This window comes from Candoia aspera, chromosome 7, assembly GCF_035149785.1.
Source record: "Candoia aspera isolate rCanAsp1 chromosome 7, rCanAsp1.hap2, whole genome shotgun sequence".
Classification (NCBI taxonomy): domain Eukaryota; kingdom Metazoa; phylum Chordata; class Lepidosauria; order Squamata; family Boidae; genus Candoia; species Candoia aspera.
This window is the reverse complement of record NC_086159.1, coordinates 51,197,433-51,219,391: the sequence shown is the minus strand read 5'-3', so window position 1 is coordinate 51,219,391 and position 21,959 is coordinate 51,197,433. Positions and strand designations below refer to the sequence as shown.

The following is a 21,959-nucleotide window of genomic DNA, read 5'->3' as shown; positions in this document are numbered from 1 at the left end:
TCCAATCGGCAAGCTCAGCAGCTCAGCGGTTTAACCTACAGTGCCACCGCGTCCCTTAGGAGTGACCATAGACCTGCACAATTTCCACTAGCTTTCTCTCTCCTGTATTCATGTTAAATAAAGTGTCTGAGTCAAATAATAGTTTGAATGATCCATAACAGATCATTATGTCATAACTATTTCATAAGCATATTAAGACCACAGAATTACTAGGTGCTGGCCATACGTGCTGGGAATTGTCAGAGTTGAGGTCCTAGCACGTATAAGTGGTAGAAGGCTGGATTAGTCTCCTTCTTTTCCAGACAGCTGATCAACCTCACTTTTTTCCCCCTTTCCCTACTAACAACTCTTTCGTGGATACTCTTAGATTATGGAGAAGTGGAAGGGCTGTTGGTTGAACATGTCAATCTTTCTGCCATGCTGTTGCCTCAGTTCCAGTTCTGCTCCTTTATTGATTGATGCTGCTTTAAAAGAAGAAAATTACACTGGGAGAGATTCAAGTACAGTATTTATCAATAACCACCATTTCACATAATTAGAGGACTCAGCTGCAAGACTGTCCATCAAAGGTCATTGTATATTTTGACATATCTTATTTAAGAGCATGCTTTTTACCAAGCGAAAAGAAAAAAAGAATTTCTACAGTCTGAAATTAGAACCTAAAATATTCCTAGCCTTTAGTAATTTTTGGTCTTTTGCTCAAAAAAGAAAAAGAGAAAAGAAAAAGACATTACATCTTGATGTTTGCTTTTACTGCACAAATACAGAGCTGCAGTCCTTTGTATGTACTCTCACAAGGGGTTAAATCCCATTAAACATAAAGTTGTACTACAGGTTTGTTCACAGCTATAAAGAAGTTCAGCAGGGTTATGTTCTAGAGCAGTCGGTTGCAAATGCTTTTTTGAAATTGTTGTTGGCATCATTACAAAATGGAGAGAGGACATAAACTGAACATTCAGAAGCCACAGTGTGTGCATGTATACAAGACCTTGCCCTATTTTTGCACTCTGATTCACCCTTATAAACCACTTACCATCATTTAATTCATTCCCCCCCCCCCCCATCAGACTCCCTAAACCTTCTGACTAACTTCCCTATCTAACCACTGCACAACTGTCCAGGAAAGATAAATACTGACTGCTTGTTACTTTTATTTATATCAACTGAAATTGACCAAGATTTCATTACCTTTGGAATATAAATTGAACATAATAATTGATCATTGCTGTTATTAGCACACCATACAAAGTTTATAAACATAATTCCAAATTTACATTTGAATACACATTCAAATTTCTACTCGAGAAGTCAATTCAAAGGAATAATACATATTTTTTCCTTTTCATTATTGTTCTGCCTATACTGTATTTGTTCTATAGTGAAATAGAATCCAGGAGATTCTGAAGATATAACTATTTCTGTAATTGATTGTAGGAATATCTCTGTAAATCAGCAGTTCCCAACCTTTATATGGACCAGTATAGTGTCATCAAAAGCTTTGAGAACATCCACATAAATCAGCATTTGACAAGGTAGTGCCGGAGGTATCCATATATGGTGCCCGTAGCACTCCAAACCTAATTAATTCTTTTTTCTTAAGTAGTCAAAATCTCATGGGATTTCTGAAGCCTATAAGACTAGTCTTCCCACCTGAAATCTTGTGAAATTTGGGAAAGGATGCCAGAATCTACCATCCTCTCAAACAGAATGCCATAATCTCATTGGATCTCTAAATATTGCAAAATCTTGGCATCTACCTACCTATCTGTTTTTATATAAACCAGTGACTACTGAAGTGCCTTCATGGGCCACCAATAATCCCAGATCATAAATTGGGAGCCATTACTAGAGATCACAGGAAAACATTTAGTTCTTGTCTGAATAACCTTACTGTTAATCGCTTATATTTCTTGCTCACCCAAAAACATGACAAGTTGAAATCAGATTAATTTCAGATAAATTATAATGGATGGGGGTCATACATCACATTAAGCAATAGGGTGGTTGGCTGGTTTTGTCTTAGCATATTAAGTGAATCCATCCATTATGGCTTAGCATTATGCATGAACTACAGCTGGTTCCTCCTCCCCAACCTCACTTCCAGCAAAACCCAATAGTTAGAAATCCTGAATGTAGTCTTTCTGTTTCTACAGTACAGTCTGAACAGATGTTCTGCCCATAGGCTCTTAGGCAGAGATCTTCATCTGTTCTCTCATTACTGGAGATGAATTGAACCTGGGGCTTTCTGCATTTTTTCCTACCATCGAGCTGTGGCCACTCCTTACATACACAGATTGCCATACAATTACAAAAAAACACTTGGAAGTTAGAATAAAAGACTCATGGTGCCTTTAGCTGTAGTGAAGTTGTGTCAACAGAGGGCCTGCAACTTCTTTGGCATTAAAGGGGTGAGGGTATATTATTTCTGTCTCTCAAAGTCCTTTCTGAAAAGGCCAGATCCTCAATAGCTGCTTAGACCTGTATCTCCGGTGTTTTTATTTTGTAAAGTGTCAGGTGGATAGTTCACAAGGATGCTCACAGAGATGGGATTAGAGAAATAGCGCATACCTATGATGTGTGCAGGGTTTCATGTCTTTTTAACCTGAGTGCTCTTGGCTTCTTTATCCTGAAAAAGTGGCTTGGTGGGATTGATGACTCCTGCTGAGAACAATAGGGATCTGAGATATGCCTCATTTGCTTAAAAAAAACTTGATAGATATCATAGGAGTCATGATATGGTGACTACAAGTAAAAGTGTTCCAGTGAGGCTGTGAAAAAGTGTTGATAGTGTTGACAACAAAACTGAAACTTTTGTAACTGATACTTCTTAAAAGACACACTGAAGCTCTTGCAGACCCAGGCTAACCATTCTGCAGTTCTAAGCATGTTCAGTACACCCTATTGATTCACAGTAAACCTTAATATGTTCAGTGGTTTTGCTTCCACATAAGTGGATAGTAGACAACATTTATATAAGAATGGCTCCTACAGAAAACTCTTAAGTAAACATACCTGGGATCGTAGTGTAATTATTTTAATTTAAACCAAGCTGTCTTGATTAGTTTGGCATTCACACCAAATAATTAGGATCAATGAAATATTTTATAGGGGCCTGCCAACTTACTAAGATTAAGTTGACAATTTTTAAGCTGTGTCCCCTTATAAGAAAAATGCAGTGCCCTAACCTTATCCCTGTAATCAATCTATCCATCCATCCATATTAATTGGAGAATATGTTGACATAGCTTGCTGATTGTATGACAATTGTTTTTTTATTACTAAAATAAAATAAAATAAAATAAAATGACATCATTTATGCTGTTGTGGCAGAACAAACAGAAATGACTTATGAGATTAAAAATACTTCAAGGGAGAACCTGACAGTGTTTGTAGACTCAAATATAGCTAATAAATGCAAACATATACAGTTGTGTGAAAAAGTACACCGTCTTCGAGTTCTATGGTTTTACGTATCAGGACATAATAAAAATCATCTGGTCCTTACCAGGTCTTAAAATTAGGTAAATACAACCTCAGATGAAAAACAACACATGACATATTATACCATGTCATTATTCATTTTACAAAAATATATTAGCATTTTCCTACACATGGAATTGACTGATTTGAACCTTCAGCCTTCTGTTTCTACTTTCCCTTGGGAACTGTCTGCTTATCTCATTCTTACCTTGTGTAAACTCATTCTGGAACTTTTCCATATCTTCGGCTTTCACTGGTTAAGCTCCTAGGGGGTGCCATAATCTACTGCGTGAGACATGGAAGATCTTAAACAGATTTTTTTCTGACTTCCAAGATTTTAAACAGATTCTTTCTGACTCCTATCAAGCTTTTATGCAAGACATTCAGGACATTGTGGAAAATATGAGGTCTGAAATGTGTCATCTGGTTGGGGATGTAGTGAATGAAACTGAGGAATTTAATTTGATAGAAATGTTTCTTCTAAGAGTGAGATTGGGATTTCTATTGAGATGCTGGATGAAGAATGGATAGTGGAGTTGGAGGAATTTAAGAGAGAGTGGGATCTGCAAGCAACAAGTGAAACTGATTTTGTGGTGGAATGCCAAAGAAGGGGTCATTATGTATGGGAGGTTTCCTGAAGAGAAGTTGGAATTTTTTAGGGGGGCAGTTGGGCTGTTCAATTTTCCTAAGAAAAACCTCTGCACATTGTGGGAATATGTAAATGCTCTGGTTTATTTTGAAATGGGGTAAAGGTTAAAGAAAGTTTATATGGATTGTTTTTAGGATTTGGTTGATGTTATTTGTCTTTAAGGATTTGGATTAAGATTATTAAGGTAAAAATGCTTTGGTTTTGGGTTTATTAAATTATTAAAATTGTACTATTAAGTATAATGGCAGACAATTTATGTGCTTTTTAATTTGATTTTTATTATAGAAGACAGAAATGTATAGAATAGAAGTAGGAAGGGAATAATAAAACAAGTGCTATCTTTTGGGGGGAAGCTGTTTAGGAGGTTCATATGAATTTTTTTCTTTATTTCAATATAAGGGGAGTGAGTATCTGTACTTAATGATTTTTATAATGTGCCAAAGTGGAATGATTTATAGAAATAATGTGGTTTTGGTTTCATATAGACTAAGAGATTGATTATGGAAAATTTTTGTATATCCTTGCTGTTAAAAGTCGGAAGTCACATCTTTTTGTAACTTTGAAAAAAAAAATGTTTTTTCACATCTTCTTAGTTTTTCTTTTTTTTTCTTTAGTTTTTTTGTTTTTTTGTAGTTTTTATCTTTGCTTTGAAACTGAATAAAATTTTTATTTAAAAAAAAGAAAGAGGACCTGAGTTTCACTGCAGAGACCAGTCCCCATGTAGTTCTTTGGATCCCAGGTTTTGTTAATTATTAAGAGGTTTGTGCTCTATGGCTACTTTTAAAAATAATCACTGAATAAGACAATTTGTATACACTGACTGTCATGAGTACTGATGGCGAGCAGGAGGAGGGCCTCTATCCAGGGTGGAAAATGCATGCGTAGTACTGAGGAATTAAGCAGCCATTCAAAGAGACACAGATCACACCCGCCTTAACTTTTGGGGTTTATCTGTCTGGGTTTTTCCCACGCTTCTTCAGTTTGTTAGGATTCTGTTTTATGTAGCAGTAATAAACACTAGAGTACTGTTAGGACATCAATCCTAACAAACTGAAGAAGCGTGGGAAAAACCCAGATAAACCCCCAAAGTTAAGGCGGGTCTGATCTGTGTCTCTTTGAATGGCTGCTTAATTCCTCAGTACTACGCATGCATTTTCCACCCTGGATAGAGGCCCTCCTCCTGCTCGCCATCAGTACTCATGACGCTGACTTTGTTAAGAGTTGATAAAAAAATGACTGTTTCACCAGAATTATATTCATTTTTCTCTAGAAAATACCTTCTAACAGGTATATATCTAGTGATCAGTGTTAAATAGTGCACACAAGTACACAATTTGAGCAAAAGGAATGTAATATCTTCATCAAATTAATCTCTGTGTTTGCGGTAGGGCTGTGTGAATCAGAGGGTGGTTATTATCTCTGCATGCAACTGACCTGGGGAAATCCTCAAAACAGTCATTCTGAATCTTTGACAAGATTATTTATTATTCAAATTTAATTACTGCCCATCTCCCCCAAAAGAGGGACTCTGAGCGGTTATGATATCAAGATGCATGATTGGGATATCTAATCTTCTAATATATGCTTAAAAATATCCCAAGGGGGTGGTTTATTATATCACGAAGCTACCATTTCCTTTTAACATTGAATGGGATAGGCAAACTGAAGACACATATCCATTACACTCAAATGCCCATCACAATGACTCTTCTTCAAATTATGTTTTAGCAGCTGTGGTGTCAGATGTGAAAGAAGAACATGAACCGGGATGTAAAATAAATTTGGTGGAGTAGTTTTGGAGTTTTCCTCCCCCGCCATCTTTGCTTTACTGATTTAATAAAAGAGAGCAAAGAGAGAAAAAAATAATAACAAAGAACAAAAAGGAAAAAAAGAACAAAATGCATTAACATCAACTGTATATATAATAGCTTCCAATGTATATATAGATATTTTTTACATAACAGTTTCAGTACCCAAGAATTCAATCACACCTGTTTGAATATCTTTGAGGCAAATGTTCAAAATATGCTACTGCTCATTCACAAACTGAAGGGTCTTTTTTGGCTTTATTTATTTAATAAAAGAGAAGAAAAACAATAAAAAAGAAAAAAAAACAATGCAATATGATATATCAATTACATATGAATTTTCCCCCAAACATTCTTCTTTATTTTAGAAGATAACAAAATATAAACAGATGACCAGAACACACAATAGCAAAATTAAACTAAACAATTCAAGAAATAAAAAAAATTAAAAATTAAAAAGATAATGAAAAAAAAAACTTAACAAAATTTAACAAATTACAATACTAAAGGGTTAGGGTTGAAACTAAAGATCTAACATTTCAACTTAATTACCGTATTTAATTAAAGGCCAATGTACTCTAAGTACATTTTTTTAAAAAATGAAATAGCTTTAAACTTAAGCCTGTCAGTACAATTTTAACGTTTTTAAGGATATGCAGCCATTGATGGAGCATTGTCGAATATTCTAATTCTTTAGTCCACATTTGACATATCCCAGTAATATCAACTTCAAACATTTTCTTGAGGTTTTGATAAAGATATGTTGTGGGTTTAATTTCTGTCATGGATTCCATCAAATATGAAAGTATCTCAGGTTCGTTTGAAGTGGCCAAAGTATCTGGCCCACATTAAGCCATTAAAAAATACTTAAGTTGAAAATACTGCCACTTCTAGGATGATAAATTTTGATTTGAAGTCTTAAATCAAAGTAATTAATACGTAATAATTGATTTAAAGTCACCATCCCAACTTCTGACCAATAAACTTTTTTTACTGCTTATTTTTAAAATAGAATTTTTCCAAACAAATATTCATAAGTCTCATTATCAAAACTAATCTACATCCCAATATGGCCCAAAGGAAAAAAGAAAAATAACAAAAAAGAAAAAAGAAAAAGATTCTATAATAAGATATATTGATTGTATATATAAATTTTAACATAGCAAAAGATGTATTTCATTACAATCATCCATGCATAATTTACATCTATAGGAAACTCATCCATGAGTTGCACGTAACATCAGGTCTTTATTCCAATTAGTATTTGGAGCCATAAATTTGTCTTTCCAATGTTGAAGAATTAATCTCTTGGCTATAATAAGGGCATGGAGAATCCATTTTTGTTACCCAGCTGTCAGTTTCCATGTAAGTAAATATGTACTTCAAAAGAATGTGTGCAGCCATAAATATTAAACTTTGCCTCAAAGTCATATATATATAGCGCAAAAACATGTATTTTAATGAAGCATTATTCTAGTTGCATGTTTAGTAACATAATTCACTCATTCCTTTTCTGTACAAGTGCAGGGGGGACCAGTAAGTCTCAAGTATTATATTTGTGGTAGATTCTCGACCTGAGATCTAGTGAGGCTTCTGGCATTAACGTTAAAATATTTTCTATTTTTAGACAAAAATGGGGTCTCCAGTTCCTTATTCCATTCAGTCTTTAAACTTTGCATATCAAATTGATTTACTGATAACAGATATTTACTGATTGTGGTTTTTTTATATATATCATAGGATTAATTATCCCTTCTAATAACTTGTGCATCTCTGAGACTGACAATGCCTCCTGTCTAAATGTCAATAAATGTTGTAATTATAAATACTGCCAGTAGGTGGCAATTGACAAATAGTATTTATCTTTTAACATAGAAAATATACTAAAAAGGCAGTATGTTCATTTACTAGTTCATCTAATATAAAAATCCTAGCACACATCCATATCTTCCATAAAACTTTAATTAACGTTGAGGCATAAATTATCCCATAACATCAGTTTAACATGAAAAAAGGAATGAAAATGCATTTTTTTCCAAAAATTATATACCACAGTTTCGAATTGGTTGCTTGGACTTCAACATTTTGGAGAAAGTTAGTACCTTTGAATTTTAATTATTCCCTTGTCAAGCTTGCTAGCTCACCATTTGTGGAATGGTACTCTGATTTTCTGAAGTTTGTTGACGGGCTTCCATCTGTCTCAGAAAGATGATCAAAAGAAAAGAAACTCTGAGCTAATAGCCATGTTCTTTGCAAATATCCACCCATGGCTGTATATATCAAAGTTCAACTGTAGTATTGCCCACTTTATGTGATTGGCAGCAAAGCCATCTCTGTTTAAGGGAGCACTTGATAGTTTTGATTTTTTCTTGGAATTTCTTACTTGTAAGCATAAAAATGACCGGGTTTAGGCAACTACTGATAGTGCAAATGATTTTAGTGAGCTTATACATGGTAAATACCAGGCTTATATTCTCTGAGGTGAGTTGGTTTTTCATTCTGAAAATTAGTACTGCCATCATCATCATGTGGTAAGGAATAAATGCTACAGCAAAAACAATCATTGCAGATAAAACCAACACTAAGGGCTTTATAATACTGTTTCTTGTTTGCTGGCCTTTTTTCATTTTCCGCAAGGCTTTAAGAGTCAGTGCGTAGCATGTAAAGATTACAGTAATGGGAATAAGGAATCCAAATAGGACTCTGGCAATTGTAAAAGGCACCACAAAGTACAGGGGTTCCCCGATTGTTTCCAGGCAAGCTGCAGACTCCATTTGCTTTTGGTCCACAAATGTATAGTAAAAGTCTGGAATGGACTCTATCAAAATGAAAATCCAGGCAGTAATGGTGCAGAGGGTAGCTTTGCTCTTATTCCAAAATTTTAAAGAATGTATGGGATGGGCAGCACTTATATACCGGTCAAAGCTGATTAGTGTGAGAAAGTAAATGCTTCCATAGATATTAATGTCAAAGAATGTTCTTTGGAATTGGCAGAATACTTGGGAAGAACAGATTGCTTGGTTGTGTAATTGGTAATAAACTGTATAGGGAGTCAAGAGGATCCAAGCGAAATCACACAAGGCCAGGTTGAACAAAAATATACTGCTAGTGGTCCATGATTTCACAGTATAAATACAGTAGAACAGTGTGAATGCATTCCCCAGAAATCCTATTAGCAAAACTAAAAGGCAGAGTATAATCACAGAATAGCAATACCATTCCAGTCTGCTGTAGGTGGTGCAGAAATAAATACTGCAGGTAATATTTGATATTCTTTCATAGATCCTCCCTGAAAATGAAAAAAGAAGAAACATGTATGCATGTGATGAATTATAAGCAAGAGTTGCCTTCAATTGTTAGAAAGTAGTTGGTTGAACTATGAATGACAGTATGGTGCACAGGTGACTCTTTCTCTGAGGGTGTGCATATATGTATTAAAAAGCCATCTCTCTCAAATAGTGCATTTATTTCAGGTAAATTGCACCTCTTGCTAAAAGTATTGATTCTCTGTGTTATTTTAATATATAAGTATGTTTAGCATTATAGCTTGTGATTTTACTTATTTTAAAAATGTATTATACCACCAGTTATGGCAATCTCATGACATAAAAACAAAATAGTCAAAATAAGAGACACTACAACTACAAATAAAACCAACCATTAAACGCTTCTTTAAAGTGGTGGGGGTGGGTTAAAAGCTGTTTAAAATAAACTAACAGAGAGGTTAGACCCCTTAACTCAGCAATAACTCCAAAGAACTGGGGCAGCTACAGAAAAGGTTCAACCTGAATCTGTTCAAGTGATCTCAAAAAGCATGGACAGAGGGAGGTTATACAGAAAGATGCAATATGGTCTTATGACTTCATTCAGAGTCCAACCGGGTGAATTTTATACTACTTGAAATTTCTGAACGAGACACAATGGCAGCTCTAAATATTGTAATCGTTAAATCGGGGGTCACTGTCATGAGTAAGGATGGCGAGCAGGGGGCTCCCATCCAGACTGTCAAGCGCATGCGTAGCACTGATGAATTGTTCAGCCATTCAAAGAGACACAGATCGGGACCGCCTTAACCCTTGGGGGTTATATGTCTGGGTTTTCCCCACGCTTCTTCAGTTTGTTAGGATTCCTGTTAAGTACTAGCAATAAATATTAGAGACCAGTTCCTTGTCTCAGTGTGTTTCCTGGTTGTTAGGACAGTCACTGGTATGTAAACAGTAGTTTCAAGATCATTTTCATCTAGGAAGCAACGCAGTTGGTGTATCAGTTGAAGCTTGTAAAAGGCACTCCTGGCCACTTCTTCAGTCTGGGAAACCAGAGTCTGACTGGGCCCAAACTACATACTTACTGTTTCTGGGAGAGTGTGACCCCAACTGGGTGATCTACCATGTCTCTGGAACTGAATTTTTTTTTTTAATGACTGTGATTTTTTTACAATCGGCACTCTGAGTTCAATTTCATTTTTTTGTCCTTCATGTTGTCAGTTTAACAAGTGCAAGATGTTGACAAGAATTATAATCAAGGGTGATTGCATTTCCTAAGTCCAGATACCTTGACATTTTTTTAAAAAAATTATTTTTAAAAAAGTATGGTGTAACAACTCTAGGTAAGTGTGCATTCTGTAAGCACTTTTAGATTTTGCTAAGTCAATCAACTTTTTAGCAATTATATATATATGGGAAGAGGGAAGAACTTGGAACCACTGGGAATCTTAACCCCGCCCGTCCCCCCAATTTTTCCGTGACTTTGGCTTTCTGTGCTAGCTATGGAAGGTTAGATTTTTCAAATATGCAATAATGGCTTTGAATCTCTCAAGAACGTAGTTGTAAAATGGGTAAAACTCTATTTTGGGGTAAAACTCTATTTTTTCCTGCTTTTTAATGTAATGTTTGAATACTTTTTTTCTGTAATTCTACTAATGAGATGGGAAATTCCTTGCCTTCCACAATGCAAAGCAAGTCCTTTTGCAATCCCAAGACAGCTCCCCATAATTACTACTCCATACTTAAATCTCCAAGCTTTTCTAAAGACTCCCACAACTATAGGCAACAGTGGAAGTAAATGGGAATTATTCTGTGTAATATTGAGATACTTCAAGTAAGAACAATCCCACAGTAAAAATCTGGGATGGACTCTATGAAAATCCATACTGCAGTGGTATATAGCTTTGTTTTTATTCCACCATGTCAAAAAGCAGAATTGAGATGGATATAGCAGTCACTTTGGTTAGCTCCACACACCTGTGAAGATCCTATGGTTGTACTGATGAGGATTGCCATTTAACTGGAACAATTCAAAACAGGAACATTGTCATGCAGGCAGGAACACTTCTCATTGGTTGCATTAGTGTTGGGGCTATTGGGCTATGTGTGTGGTAAGAATAGCCCTTGTATAGGACCACCATAGTTGATTGCCTGATATGATGCAAACAGATGTATCACCAAGGAAGGAAGGTGTAGTCTACCCTAATGCAGTGGCCAAACATTGTGCGAGTTGGGATTTCAGTTATGGGAGAGACCTGCAGCCTACCCATATGCTCCTTAATATCTGGGCTAGCTGGGAAGGCAACTGTAGCTCTAAAGTGAATCCATTTCCCTTTATGCTAATACAATAGGAGAACATATTTTGGCAATGAAATAGAACCTTTTGTTTCATTTGGTTCCTGAATCAGCTGTTCACCATTTCCAGCCTTCTGGTTTTAAGTTCTAGCTTTGTCTTAAATTTTGAGCCACCCGTCCAAGGTTGAGGTTCTGATGAGCTTCCTCCGGCCAGTTTGTCTTTTTTTCTTGGGATCAGCTACCCAAGGTCATCTTACTGATAATATTCAGGCACCTCAATTTTGGATGAGTTTCCTGTTTTGGAAGATAGTTGCTCTGAAATAAGATATTTAGCATTGTCACGTCTCTTTTCTCAGTGTAATATTAATGTAATATCCCTACTATTAGATTGCACATGTAGTAGTTATACATTTAGCTTAATCACAAAAAAAACGAAGTTACAGATATACAAGAGTGTTCTAAAAACTTTTTTTTTTAACAGATCAATTGGAAATTTTGTATCAAAATATATTATCCTTAGGACACTCTTTCTACTGCAGCATTTTATTTCTTAGATCTTTTGTATTTCTATATTTTACATAATTCCTTAAGACAATAGTTTTCTTCTGCTTTGGCATTATCTTTAATGCTAGTTTATCACATGGATTATATCAATCCTGTTACTCTGTATTCTGTTATACTGTAATTTAACTTCGTTGTCAATATTTCATTACATTGTTACATTATAGGAAACTTGGCAAGAAATGTGTCACAATTGTACCCTTTCAGGAATTGCAACACAACGGATAAATAAAAATAGATGCTAATCTTGCAAGTGGTGTAGCTCCTACGACACCTAATGTTTTACCTTTTGATTAGGTACTTTGCTACTACTTAGTAAAGCAGATCCATCTTTTTATGTGCAATTTCATAAAGTGTAACGAGCTATGCTAGCAAGAAGATTAATATTTCATATTAATTGCAGTCAAGGTAAAACTAATTGCCAGAATTGACTATTTATTATAATTAAAAAAATAATTTACTGAAAACACACCTCCAGTAAAATATATAAAAGTGCCTTTTCTATTCCATATTATGAATAATTCATAGGTTATGCATAGTTTGTATGAGTCTACATTCTTTCTCTCTGTTCTCTCTCTGTATATATGATTAAAAGCATTAGTTTAACTAGTAAAAGTACTTCCTTACCTTGTTTGAAAGTGATAGAATCCTCTGTCCCACATGGCTGAGAGTTCCAAACCATCTTTTTAAATTTCCATTAATCTTCACCCTTGTCCAATTAATGTTAATAATTCAGTGACAATCCTTGCAACGTGTGAGAAAGCAATGATAAAGAGGGCAGGAATGGAAAACTGCCTCTCTGGACTCCTCCCATTCATAGAATGAGGCTAAGCTAATTTTTCTGCTTCTGTGCACTTTTATAATGAAATTTTGTTCTTTGCTGCTGCTGCTGCTGTTGTTGTTTTTTTTAACAAAATCTGAGGAACTGATTGCTCTCTACATGGCAGCTGTTTTTTAGGGAATAAATTTAGCTCTGTAAATATTGATCTGATGTTTTGTATATGTTGCCTCCTCACTTCCAAGCAATGAAGCAACTCCCTCAGGAGTTGTACTTAAACTTCTACCGTTTTCTCCACTTCTAGGAAACAAAGCAATAAAAAGTGTGCACAGAAAGGCATGAGTATATTGGTTTTACATCCTAGGGGGCTTTCCGATAGACAATGCCTGATCCTACCAATGAAAAATACATTGTGCTGTTATCTTGCCTTTCCCTCCTTTGCAAATTTTCAGTGCTAGAAAGAAAAGGAGGAGTCAGGAGTAAAACTCAAGATTTACAAATGGAAAGATTTGTCTGGTCCCTCTGAATGAGACATGGCAGTTATAGAATGGGGGTCTCCTTTGGAAATATCCTTAGTCCTAACTGCTTGTTATAAGAGGGGCACCTTAAAAAGGAGTGGAAGTCTTGGCAAACCTACCTTTGCTTGTCGCTAACCCTTGTTTTCATATATGCTGCCCATCCAGGCTCCCATTATGAGATAGTTTTTGGAATACAGATAGCATCTTTTGAAAGAATGGATTTGGCACAAGAACCTCTGGTTGCTAAACTTTATTAAAGCAGACTAAAATGTGGATGGTTTAGGTGTCTGCTCTGGGCTGCCAGCCTTTTGTCTTTTACATGGGAAGAAAGCTTTCCTTTTTGTCCTTTCAGGTTCTCCAGAGAGTTCCAGTAATATGGTTTCAAAAAGCAAATGCCCTGTTAAGAGTCTGCATTTGATTTTTTTTAATGAGCTGCTTTGATACACATGGACAGTTTCTCAGCAATATGCACTGAGCAACCTTTAGAAATGGGAGCCAATTAAAGAAAACCTTTTGGGACATGCTGTATCACACTGTTGCTTGAAATTACTGTGACCTGTGCCAAACTGCAAACATGACACTTTCAAATGAGACGAGGATGGTGTACTGATCATGTGTGTTTGCTCTTTTCCCGTAAGACAATTGTAACTATTAAATCATGGAAAGTGGTGGGAAACAGAAATGCTGCTGCTTTTTTGCAAGAAAACAAATGTTTGATAAGGAATCTTTGGCATCCGTCAGTGAGAACAGGGGATGAAATTATCTCAGTAATTAAATGGCATTGCAGACTGTTGCTTTGTTCCCATTTTTCACATGATGTGTGGGTTTGTTTTTAGTGTTTGACAATGATACTTTAATTTAGCCATTCAGATAATGTTTTAATATAAGCTAATCTGTGTGAATATCCATAGCAGAGGACTGGACAACTGGTATTTAGGTTGCAGGTGATACCCAGCACCCAATTTTATTTTTGTTTTTATTTTTTAAAGTTTTTTTATGTTTTGTCTTGAATTGTTTTTGCAGTTTGGGAGGGTTTAAAGGTAGAAAATGGATGCCTTAAGCCAATCTGCCTATTATGGGATGCTTCATGTTTCCACTGCATAGCTTCTGTGAGTCAAGGGCAACATTTGGTGATTACATGGATGCATTCATGTAGTTTCTTGACAGCAGTAAGGATGCAGCTTGCAGTAGGCTTCTGCTAGGTGATGTTATTGATTTCCTAGTCTACCCTACAGTATAGTCCTGACATTCCCTGAACATCTCCTAGCCTGCCGTAACACTCCAAGCCTAAGGAGTTGGTCAAGTGCCCATATGCTTGTATGACCTTTTAGGGGGCAGATGAATAGATTTCCAAACAAGTAACTCTGCTGAAACGTCCCATTATTTCTGTTTGTTTGTTCAAAAACAATCAATATGGGCCTATTTAGGACTACCAGTCTGGCATTTTGTGGCATGTTACTCATGCATAGGGCATACCAAAAGTCAGACACTATATGCCAATCACATTCATAAATATATGTTATTAATTTTATTAAGTTTTTTCAGGTAAAATGTTGCTGTATTTAGTAATGTTCAAAGGTCATGCATCAAATGAATAAGAAAGTGTTTAGAAGAAAATGGCAACCAATTCAAACATTTAATGTAATTTATATACAGTAATTGCCCACAGGGCCTGACTTTAGGAACACTTTGTGTGTGTATACTTGTACATATGCGTGTGTGTACATGCACACACACACACATATTCATACACACAACAAAAATAAGGTGGATGAGAAAGCTGGTGGATGCACTCGCATTCACGTGGCACACGAAGCTTAGAACTTTTCTCCCTGCTGTGCGGCTTTCTGATTGCAGTGAGGCTATAAATGGAGTAATTTTCAACAAGAAGCTCTCAACCTGCTGCCTGAAGTGGGAGAGCCAAATAACAGCTCCAGGACACTAATCACTTCATTTTACTGTTGCATGTGCAGATCGGGCCTTAGTCCTACTACAATAAAATTCTCATTGAAATTCAGACAGTCACAATCATGTAATAATTGCTTTGAGAATTTGTGTGCTAAATGGTTTCAAACAGTAACTTCTGAAAGTTGAAATACTTCAACAAGAACCTTCAACATAAACTACTTCATCTGAGAAATGATTCTATGTTACATACTATGTTTTCTCTGTCTTGCATCCTTAGAAACATCTCCCTTTTTTCAGGACTGTCTTCTCACTAGGCAGAGTGAAGCAGCAGCAAATCTGAATCTTCTTGAACAACTAATATGAATCTATTTTTCTCATAGGTTCTTCTAGATCAAATACATCAGGTGCCTTGGAGGCAAATCATTGGGAGCAAGGAGAAATGTTGGAGAAGCAGCCTTCCGTGTGTCCCCTAACATAATCTTCTACCTTAAATTGTAGTATAAGCAGCGAAATAAGATTACACTGCTGGGTGTTTATGTACATGGAATGGGAGCAGTAGTGTTAGATATCTGCTTCAGACAGTAATACTACTTTTGTCAGTCCAGATTTCTAGTAGAATATAAGTCCATCAACAAGTCCATCAAAAAGTACCGAATGTGGAAAACAGGCTTTAATCCTGACCAAGATAAAACCTCTGAGGGAGTTCTTATTCAGTGGGAGCCATTGAACAGCAACATTTTTATAAGAGAACTGTTGTCTAGAGAATGTTGCATGGATAAATTAAACATGGATTTGACTCATATTTTTTAAGCCACATTACAAGGGGCAGAGAAGTTTTGTCTCTGCTACAGTGTAAATGGGGATCACACTGTGGAGCTGTTAACTTGCTGAAACTATACCTTGGCATGTTTACAAGTTTTTGTACCATTCTCTGTCTCTTCTAGAACAGTAGGAAGTTCTGTGAGAAATCTGAACACATTTTTAATATCTTATCTTTCCAGGTCAGTTACTACGGTTGAAAATGTTTCGAGAGGATCACGGGTCTTGGATGACAATGTTCTTCAGCACCATACTTTTTCTCTTCATCTTTTCTCACATCTACAATCTATGTCTCTTTATGGCAGGTAACATGAGGTGGGTTATAGTTCTCTGATGTTTCTTTTGTTCATTATAACTCATTGATTGGGATTTTATAAAGTAAGTATGCAAACTTCATAACATGGAACTAATTCATACCCTTCCAATTATAAAATACTAAATAGCTATAGGAGAGCAATTCCATCTGCTACAGTTCAGCTTTCTGTGAGAAGATCAGGAGTTGATAGCCAACATATCTGGAAGATGTTAGCATTAAAAAGTCTGTTCTGGTTTCCAGTCAAAAGTTCTTTAAAGTTAGTTGAAACTGCAGTTCTGCACACCCATTTAGATTTTGTTTACAAGTATTCTCCAGCGTTTGCACTCTTTCTCCTTCAAGTTTTGATAGTCTCCTTTGCCAGCTAACAGGTCCCTAATCATGGCAAGCCCTTAATATAAGTAGTTTGAAGGAAGGAAGTCAGGTACTTGGTTCTTTCAGCTAATTTTATTGAGATGAAATTTGCTTCTGTCTTCTGCTTTTATTACATTTTGTAGGCCAGAAAAATCCTAGTATGCTAGACACAGTACAGAGACATTTTAAAGATGAAATATCATTATTCTTATTTGTATAAGACAGGAATAGGCACTTTTTGAAAGTCATCTTAATCAGGAGTAATCTGATGGAGACCATGTTATAGATGGTTCCAGTGTCAAAAGTAGGCAGGGATGCTATTCTGTCACTCTCTTCTATTCTTTATTTCCCAAGTAGCAAACTGCAGAGGAGAGATTATTCTTATCAGGGATCTAAACTGATGTCTTCTTGTCAGGGGTCTAAATATCTTATGATATTAAGTCAAGGGCTAACATTGCCATTGTAGCAGAAGGACACAGTGCTGAATAATTCTCTTTCTCCATGGCTATCTCTAGGATTCCTGGCAAGGAGATGAGAATGGTGGAAAGTGGAATGCAAAGAATTGGTCCTCAGAAGCTTCAACTGGTGCAGAATGCAGTGGTGTTGACAATGATGGGTATGCCTTAGTGTACTCCTATGACACCCCTGCTTTTTGAGCTGCACTGGTCGCCACATTGTTTCTGGGTGCAATTCAAAGTGCTGGTTATGACCGATAAAGCCCTACATGGCAGAGGGTCTGGTTACTTGAAGGGCCACTCTTTCCTGTGATGCTTGCCCAGCCAGTTCAAGGTGACTGGGTTGGTGTGCTCAGGATTTCCTTCAATCCAGCAGTGTCTGTCGGGACCTTGAAAAACGTGATTTCTCTGTCATGGCACCTGTCTTCTTAAATGAGGTTTCCTCTAAGATCTGGGTGATTCCTACCCTGATGGCATTCTGGAGAACCTTAAAGAACTGGCTCTTCTTCCAGGCACTGAGTGGGGTGATTGGAGTCCCTTGCTGGGCGCATGATGTGCTTTGTTAATGCTGACCAGATTCACCATCTTGTTTAACATTTTATGTTTTCTAGTTTGATTGTATATTTGTTATTTTGTCTTTATGGCACGAGCTTCCCAGAGTCAATCTGGAGTTGGGTGGCATCTAAGTTGAATAAAATAAATAGATAAATAGCAAAATTAAGCGAACTGGCTTATTGGATGTACATGAAAGGAGTGACTATGTGTTGTCCTGATTTCCTTTGATGGACTTGGGAGAAGCTTCCTTACTGGAAGGGTGGCAAAACAGATGAGGATTATTTATTTATTTATTTGAATAGAGAGGCTGCCTAACTTCAGACAACTCTGTGGCTTATAATTAAAACAGAAACAATCATAAAATGGGAGGGGGGGAAACTATGCAGAATCAGGAAACGTACGATATAACAAAAGTAACCAACAACTGACAGGGGTTCAACTCTCACCCTAGCCCTAGGCCTGGAGAACAGCCAGGTCTTCAGAGATTCTCAGGATGTCCTGGGGGTTGGGGAATCTGGGGCGGGGGATGTTCTGGAGGACAGAGAAGGAACACTTCCTAGGCCCCAATAGATGGCACTGCCTAATAAAGCATCTGCCTATGTATTACGAGGAAGGTGAAAAGACAAATCAGGAACAAAGAATGCGTGATCATCCAGATGTTAGTGAATCTCAATTCCTATCAGCTTCATCAGTAGTACCAGAAATCAAGTAATCATGAGAGTTGTAATCCAGCAAAGCTGCATCCCTGGAGGGCCACATATTGTCTGTTGCCTCTCATAGATGGACTGAAGTTCTCTTCATCTGCCAGCTCAGTTTCAGTGGGCAGGGACTCCACCAGAGGGCCACATGTTTGAACAGACACCTCATTTTTGGAAATGATAAACCTCACACTTTCAGTGTGATAATATATCATCTGTCCTTTTATCTATCATCTGTCCTTTTTGAAACAAGGAACACCTTTAAAAATCTGTTTCTTAAATTAGAAATCTATAAGTAAAGAATTATTAATCTAAACCCTGAAACAGCTTATGTTCCTGTAACAGTGACATACATTACCTTCCAGATGCTGTACTACCACCTTCGAAGATTCCTTAGTCAGGGTTGTCAAACTTTCTCAGACTATGGAAACTGCTAATTAAAAAAAAAACCCTACAAAATCATGCCTGGAACCCTCTGATTAAGAGGAAAAGTTCCAATGAAAGATACTTGTCTTGCATTCAAGTAAAGTGTGTCTTTTGGCTCTTGGTTTCTTTCTTTGAAAAACCCTAACCCTACCCTAGGTAATAAAGATGTTAACATCCAGCTGGTAAGTAGTTGTTAAAGCTTGTTAGATGTCAGCCTTGTGAAGTATACCAGAAAGGAAGCACTGCCATATGAGCTAGTTCTACTTTATTGTAACGTTACATTAACAGAATCCTGCAAGTCTAAAAGTGCATTTCTCTCTGCCATTTCCTTTGCAGCCCAAGAAATAGGGAGGGTCCCTTCTGAGCATCCTGCCCTGCCCACATTCCTGCTGTGGGCTAAGTTGCCTTTTATCTGACCATTCCCTTGGCTGTGTTTCTTCTCCCTGTCTCCCAAGGTCATCCCCAGGTACCATTACATCAAGTAGTTGTTAAAGGCTCAGTGGGAAACAGCCTTCTTTGAAACTGATACAACCTTGGCACCTCCCAGAATACTTATCAGTAGCTATGCTGGCTGGAGAATTCTACATGTTGAAGTCCACACATTAGATGGATGCCCAGTTTGGAAAACTCTGTCCATCCATCCCATAATTCTCAATTGTGCTACCTGTTCACTTTCCCAAACCACATGAAACAAGGAGTTGAAAAACCAAAGTTGAGAAGGATTAACCATATTAGCTATTAAATAGGAAAGCAGGAAGTACAGATAAAATTCCCATTGAGCTGATTAAAACTGCAGAAGAGGTAGTTAAAATGCTAACATCTCCATATTAACAAATAGGGAAAAAATTCTTGTGGCATAGCAGCTGAAAAATACTGGTAGAAGAGGGAGGCAAGAGAATGCGCAAATTAACAGACCATTGTACTAATCCTGCATACAAGCAACCTTTTGTTTAGGATGAACAGATACATTTTAGAAAATACAGGACAAAAGATCAAATAGATAACATAAAATTTATAATGGAGAGAGCAACAGACTATAAGGTGCTTTACTTTTATTGTATTGACTTTACTTTTATTGTATTGAAAAGCAGTGCTTTTTATTACGTAGATCATGCCACAGCATAGAGTATATTAGAGCTAATGGGAGTACCAGTTTACTTGATGATTCTTTTGAGGAAGCTTTACAGTAAATACAGTAAAGAAAAGGTTCCTGTAAGAACTGAATTTGGAGAAATAAAGTAATTTAAAATAGGAAGGAGACAAGAATGTTGTATATTGTTCCCTTATCTGTTCAACTTGTACAGCAAATGTAGGATGGAAGCTAGAATCAAAATAGGCCCACAAAAATAGTTATTTAAGACAACTTCCCTTCTAGCTTTTCATAATTTTTATTTTTAGAATATGATGTGTCTTCTATGCTTTATAATTGACTGTACCCCACCTTCCTTATGCTGCTCTAAGACTAATAAAGATTTGATTCCCCTTTTAGGAGAAAATAGAAAGCTCATTTTGAAAGTAAACATAGAAAATGAAACAGGTTAATGTTAAATGTTAAAAAGATAAAAGTAATGGCAAAGAATGGGACACAGTGGTGCTGTGGGTTAAACTGCTGAGCTTGCTGATTGGAAGGTCAGCAGTTCTAATCTGCGTGACAGAGTGAGCTCCTGTTGTTAGTCCTAGCTCCTGCCAACCTAGCAGTTTGAAAACATGCAAATGTGAGTAGATTAATAGGTACCGCTTTGGCGGGCAGGTAACGGTGTTCCATTTAGCCACATGACAACGGAAGTGTCTACGGACAAACGCCGGCTCTTCGGCTTTGAAATGGAGATGAGCACCACCCCCTAGAGTCGGACACGACTGGACTTAATGTCAAGGGAAACCTTTATCTTTACTAATGGCAAAGAGCATACTTAGAGTGGACAGTAAAGAAGTAAAATGGTAGATGGTTATGTTTTCTTGAGGTCAAAAATAAAGATGGGTGGTATTCTGGAGAAGTAAAGAAGAGACACAATGACAAACTTATACGAGATCATGAAATGAAAGATATTTCTGTGACAACAATATAGTAATGTACCCACTGTGGAAGCTGGACACAGAGAGATGTATGCCTTCAAATTGTGGATTTGGAGTCAATTACTAAGAGTACTATGGAATGCAAGAAAAACCAATCAGTCAATTCTGTATTAAATAAAAGTGACTCTTCCTTGAATCAATGATCAGCAAAGAGAAACTCATATACTCCTATAATAGAATATTTATTGGTTTCTTTTTGTCCCTGTTTTATTCACCAATGTAGTTTTGGGGAGAGCCACAAGAGGACAGCAAAAGGCTTTACAAATAATTACCTTGGCATATACTTGGGACTGCTAGCCACTGAGTTCATTATTATAAAACTGTGAATGGTGGCCAGTGTTAGTACTGATTGTCACATATGCTATTAAAAAAAGCCCCACACATTTCCAGTAATACAAGTCTGTTCAGCTTCTATTTTCCCTACTTCCTTTATGATGGCGTGTTGTGCTTATGTTTTTTTAAAAGGAGTATAAATACCCTTTGAAAATTTCTTCATATTCCTAACAAAGCCATCTTTAGCTAACATAGTTATAAATTTCAGAGCATTCTTAATCTAATGAGTTATCGGAATGAGTTTTCAGAGTGGGATGGTTTTTAACTGGTAGGCTTAAACCACATTGAGCTGTATCTATTTATAAGAATCCAATCCTACCTCTAACTGAGTAAGTGGCAAAAATGTTGGCATCTCTCAAATGGTTGTGGGGGGAAATTTCAGTCTTCCTGGGCATTTTGTTATAGACATAGTTACCATAGTACCATCCCTGAATAACAATAAAGGGAAAATTCCCATTTGAGGCCATCACATCAGAATTCATTACAGTTGCCACAGGTGTTCAGTCCCAGTAGATTCCAAATCATCCTGGGAATTGGTAGACTGCTATAGAATTTTTCTTTAAGCTTATGTTGGGATGCCTTTTGTTCTCAAGAAGCCAATTGGATTCTATTCCTGCTTCTACTCGACATAGCTCTATTTTGTTCCATGCATTGCACAACATTTTCTTGTGCT

The 21,959-nt window shown here is 36.6% G+C and overlaps 2 protein-coding genes across 2 annotated transcripts in view; one reads left to right on the top strand and one right to left on the bottom strand.

The window, feature by feature from the left end:
• Positions 1-21,959, top strand: part of TMEM117 (transmembrane protein 117) — a 237,953-nt gene that overhangs the window by 19,334 nt on the left and 196,660 nt on the right. The window contains exon 3 of the mRNA XM_063309394.1: positions 16,262-16,394. Coding sequence (XP_063165464.1) covers positions 16,262-16,394 — 133 coding nt within the window. The remainder of the gene's footprint in view (positions 1-16,261; positions 16,395-21,959) is intronic.
• LOC134501109 (P2Y purinoceptor 1-like) lies at positions 8,217-12,765 on the bottom strand. The gene is made up of 2 exons (XM_063308699.1): positions 12,684-12,765; positions 8,217-9,226 (listed from the first exon to the last, which is right to left on the bottom strand). Exons 1-2 carry the CDS (start codon positions 12,736-12,738, stop codon positions 8,217-8,219), a joined length of 1,065 nt encoding a protein of 354 aa, XP_063164769.1. The 5' UTR covers positions 12,739-12,765.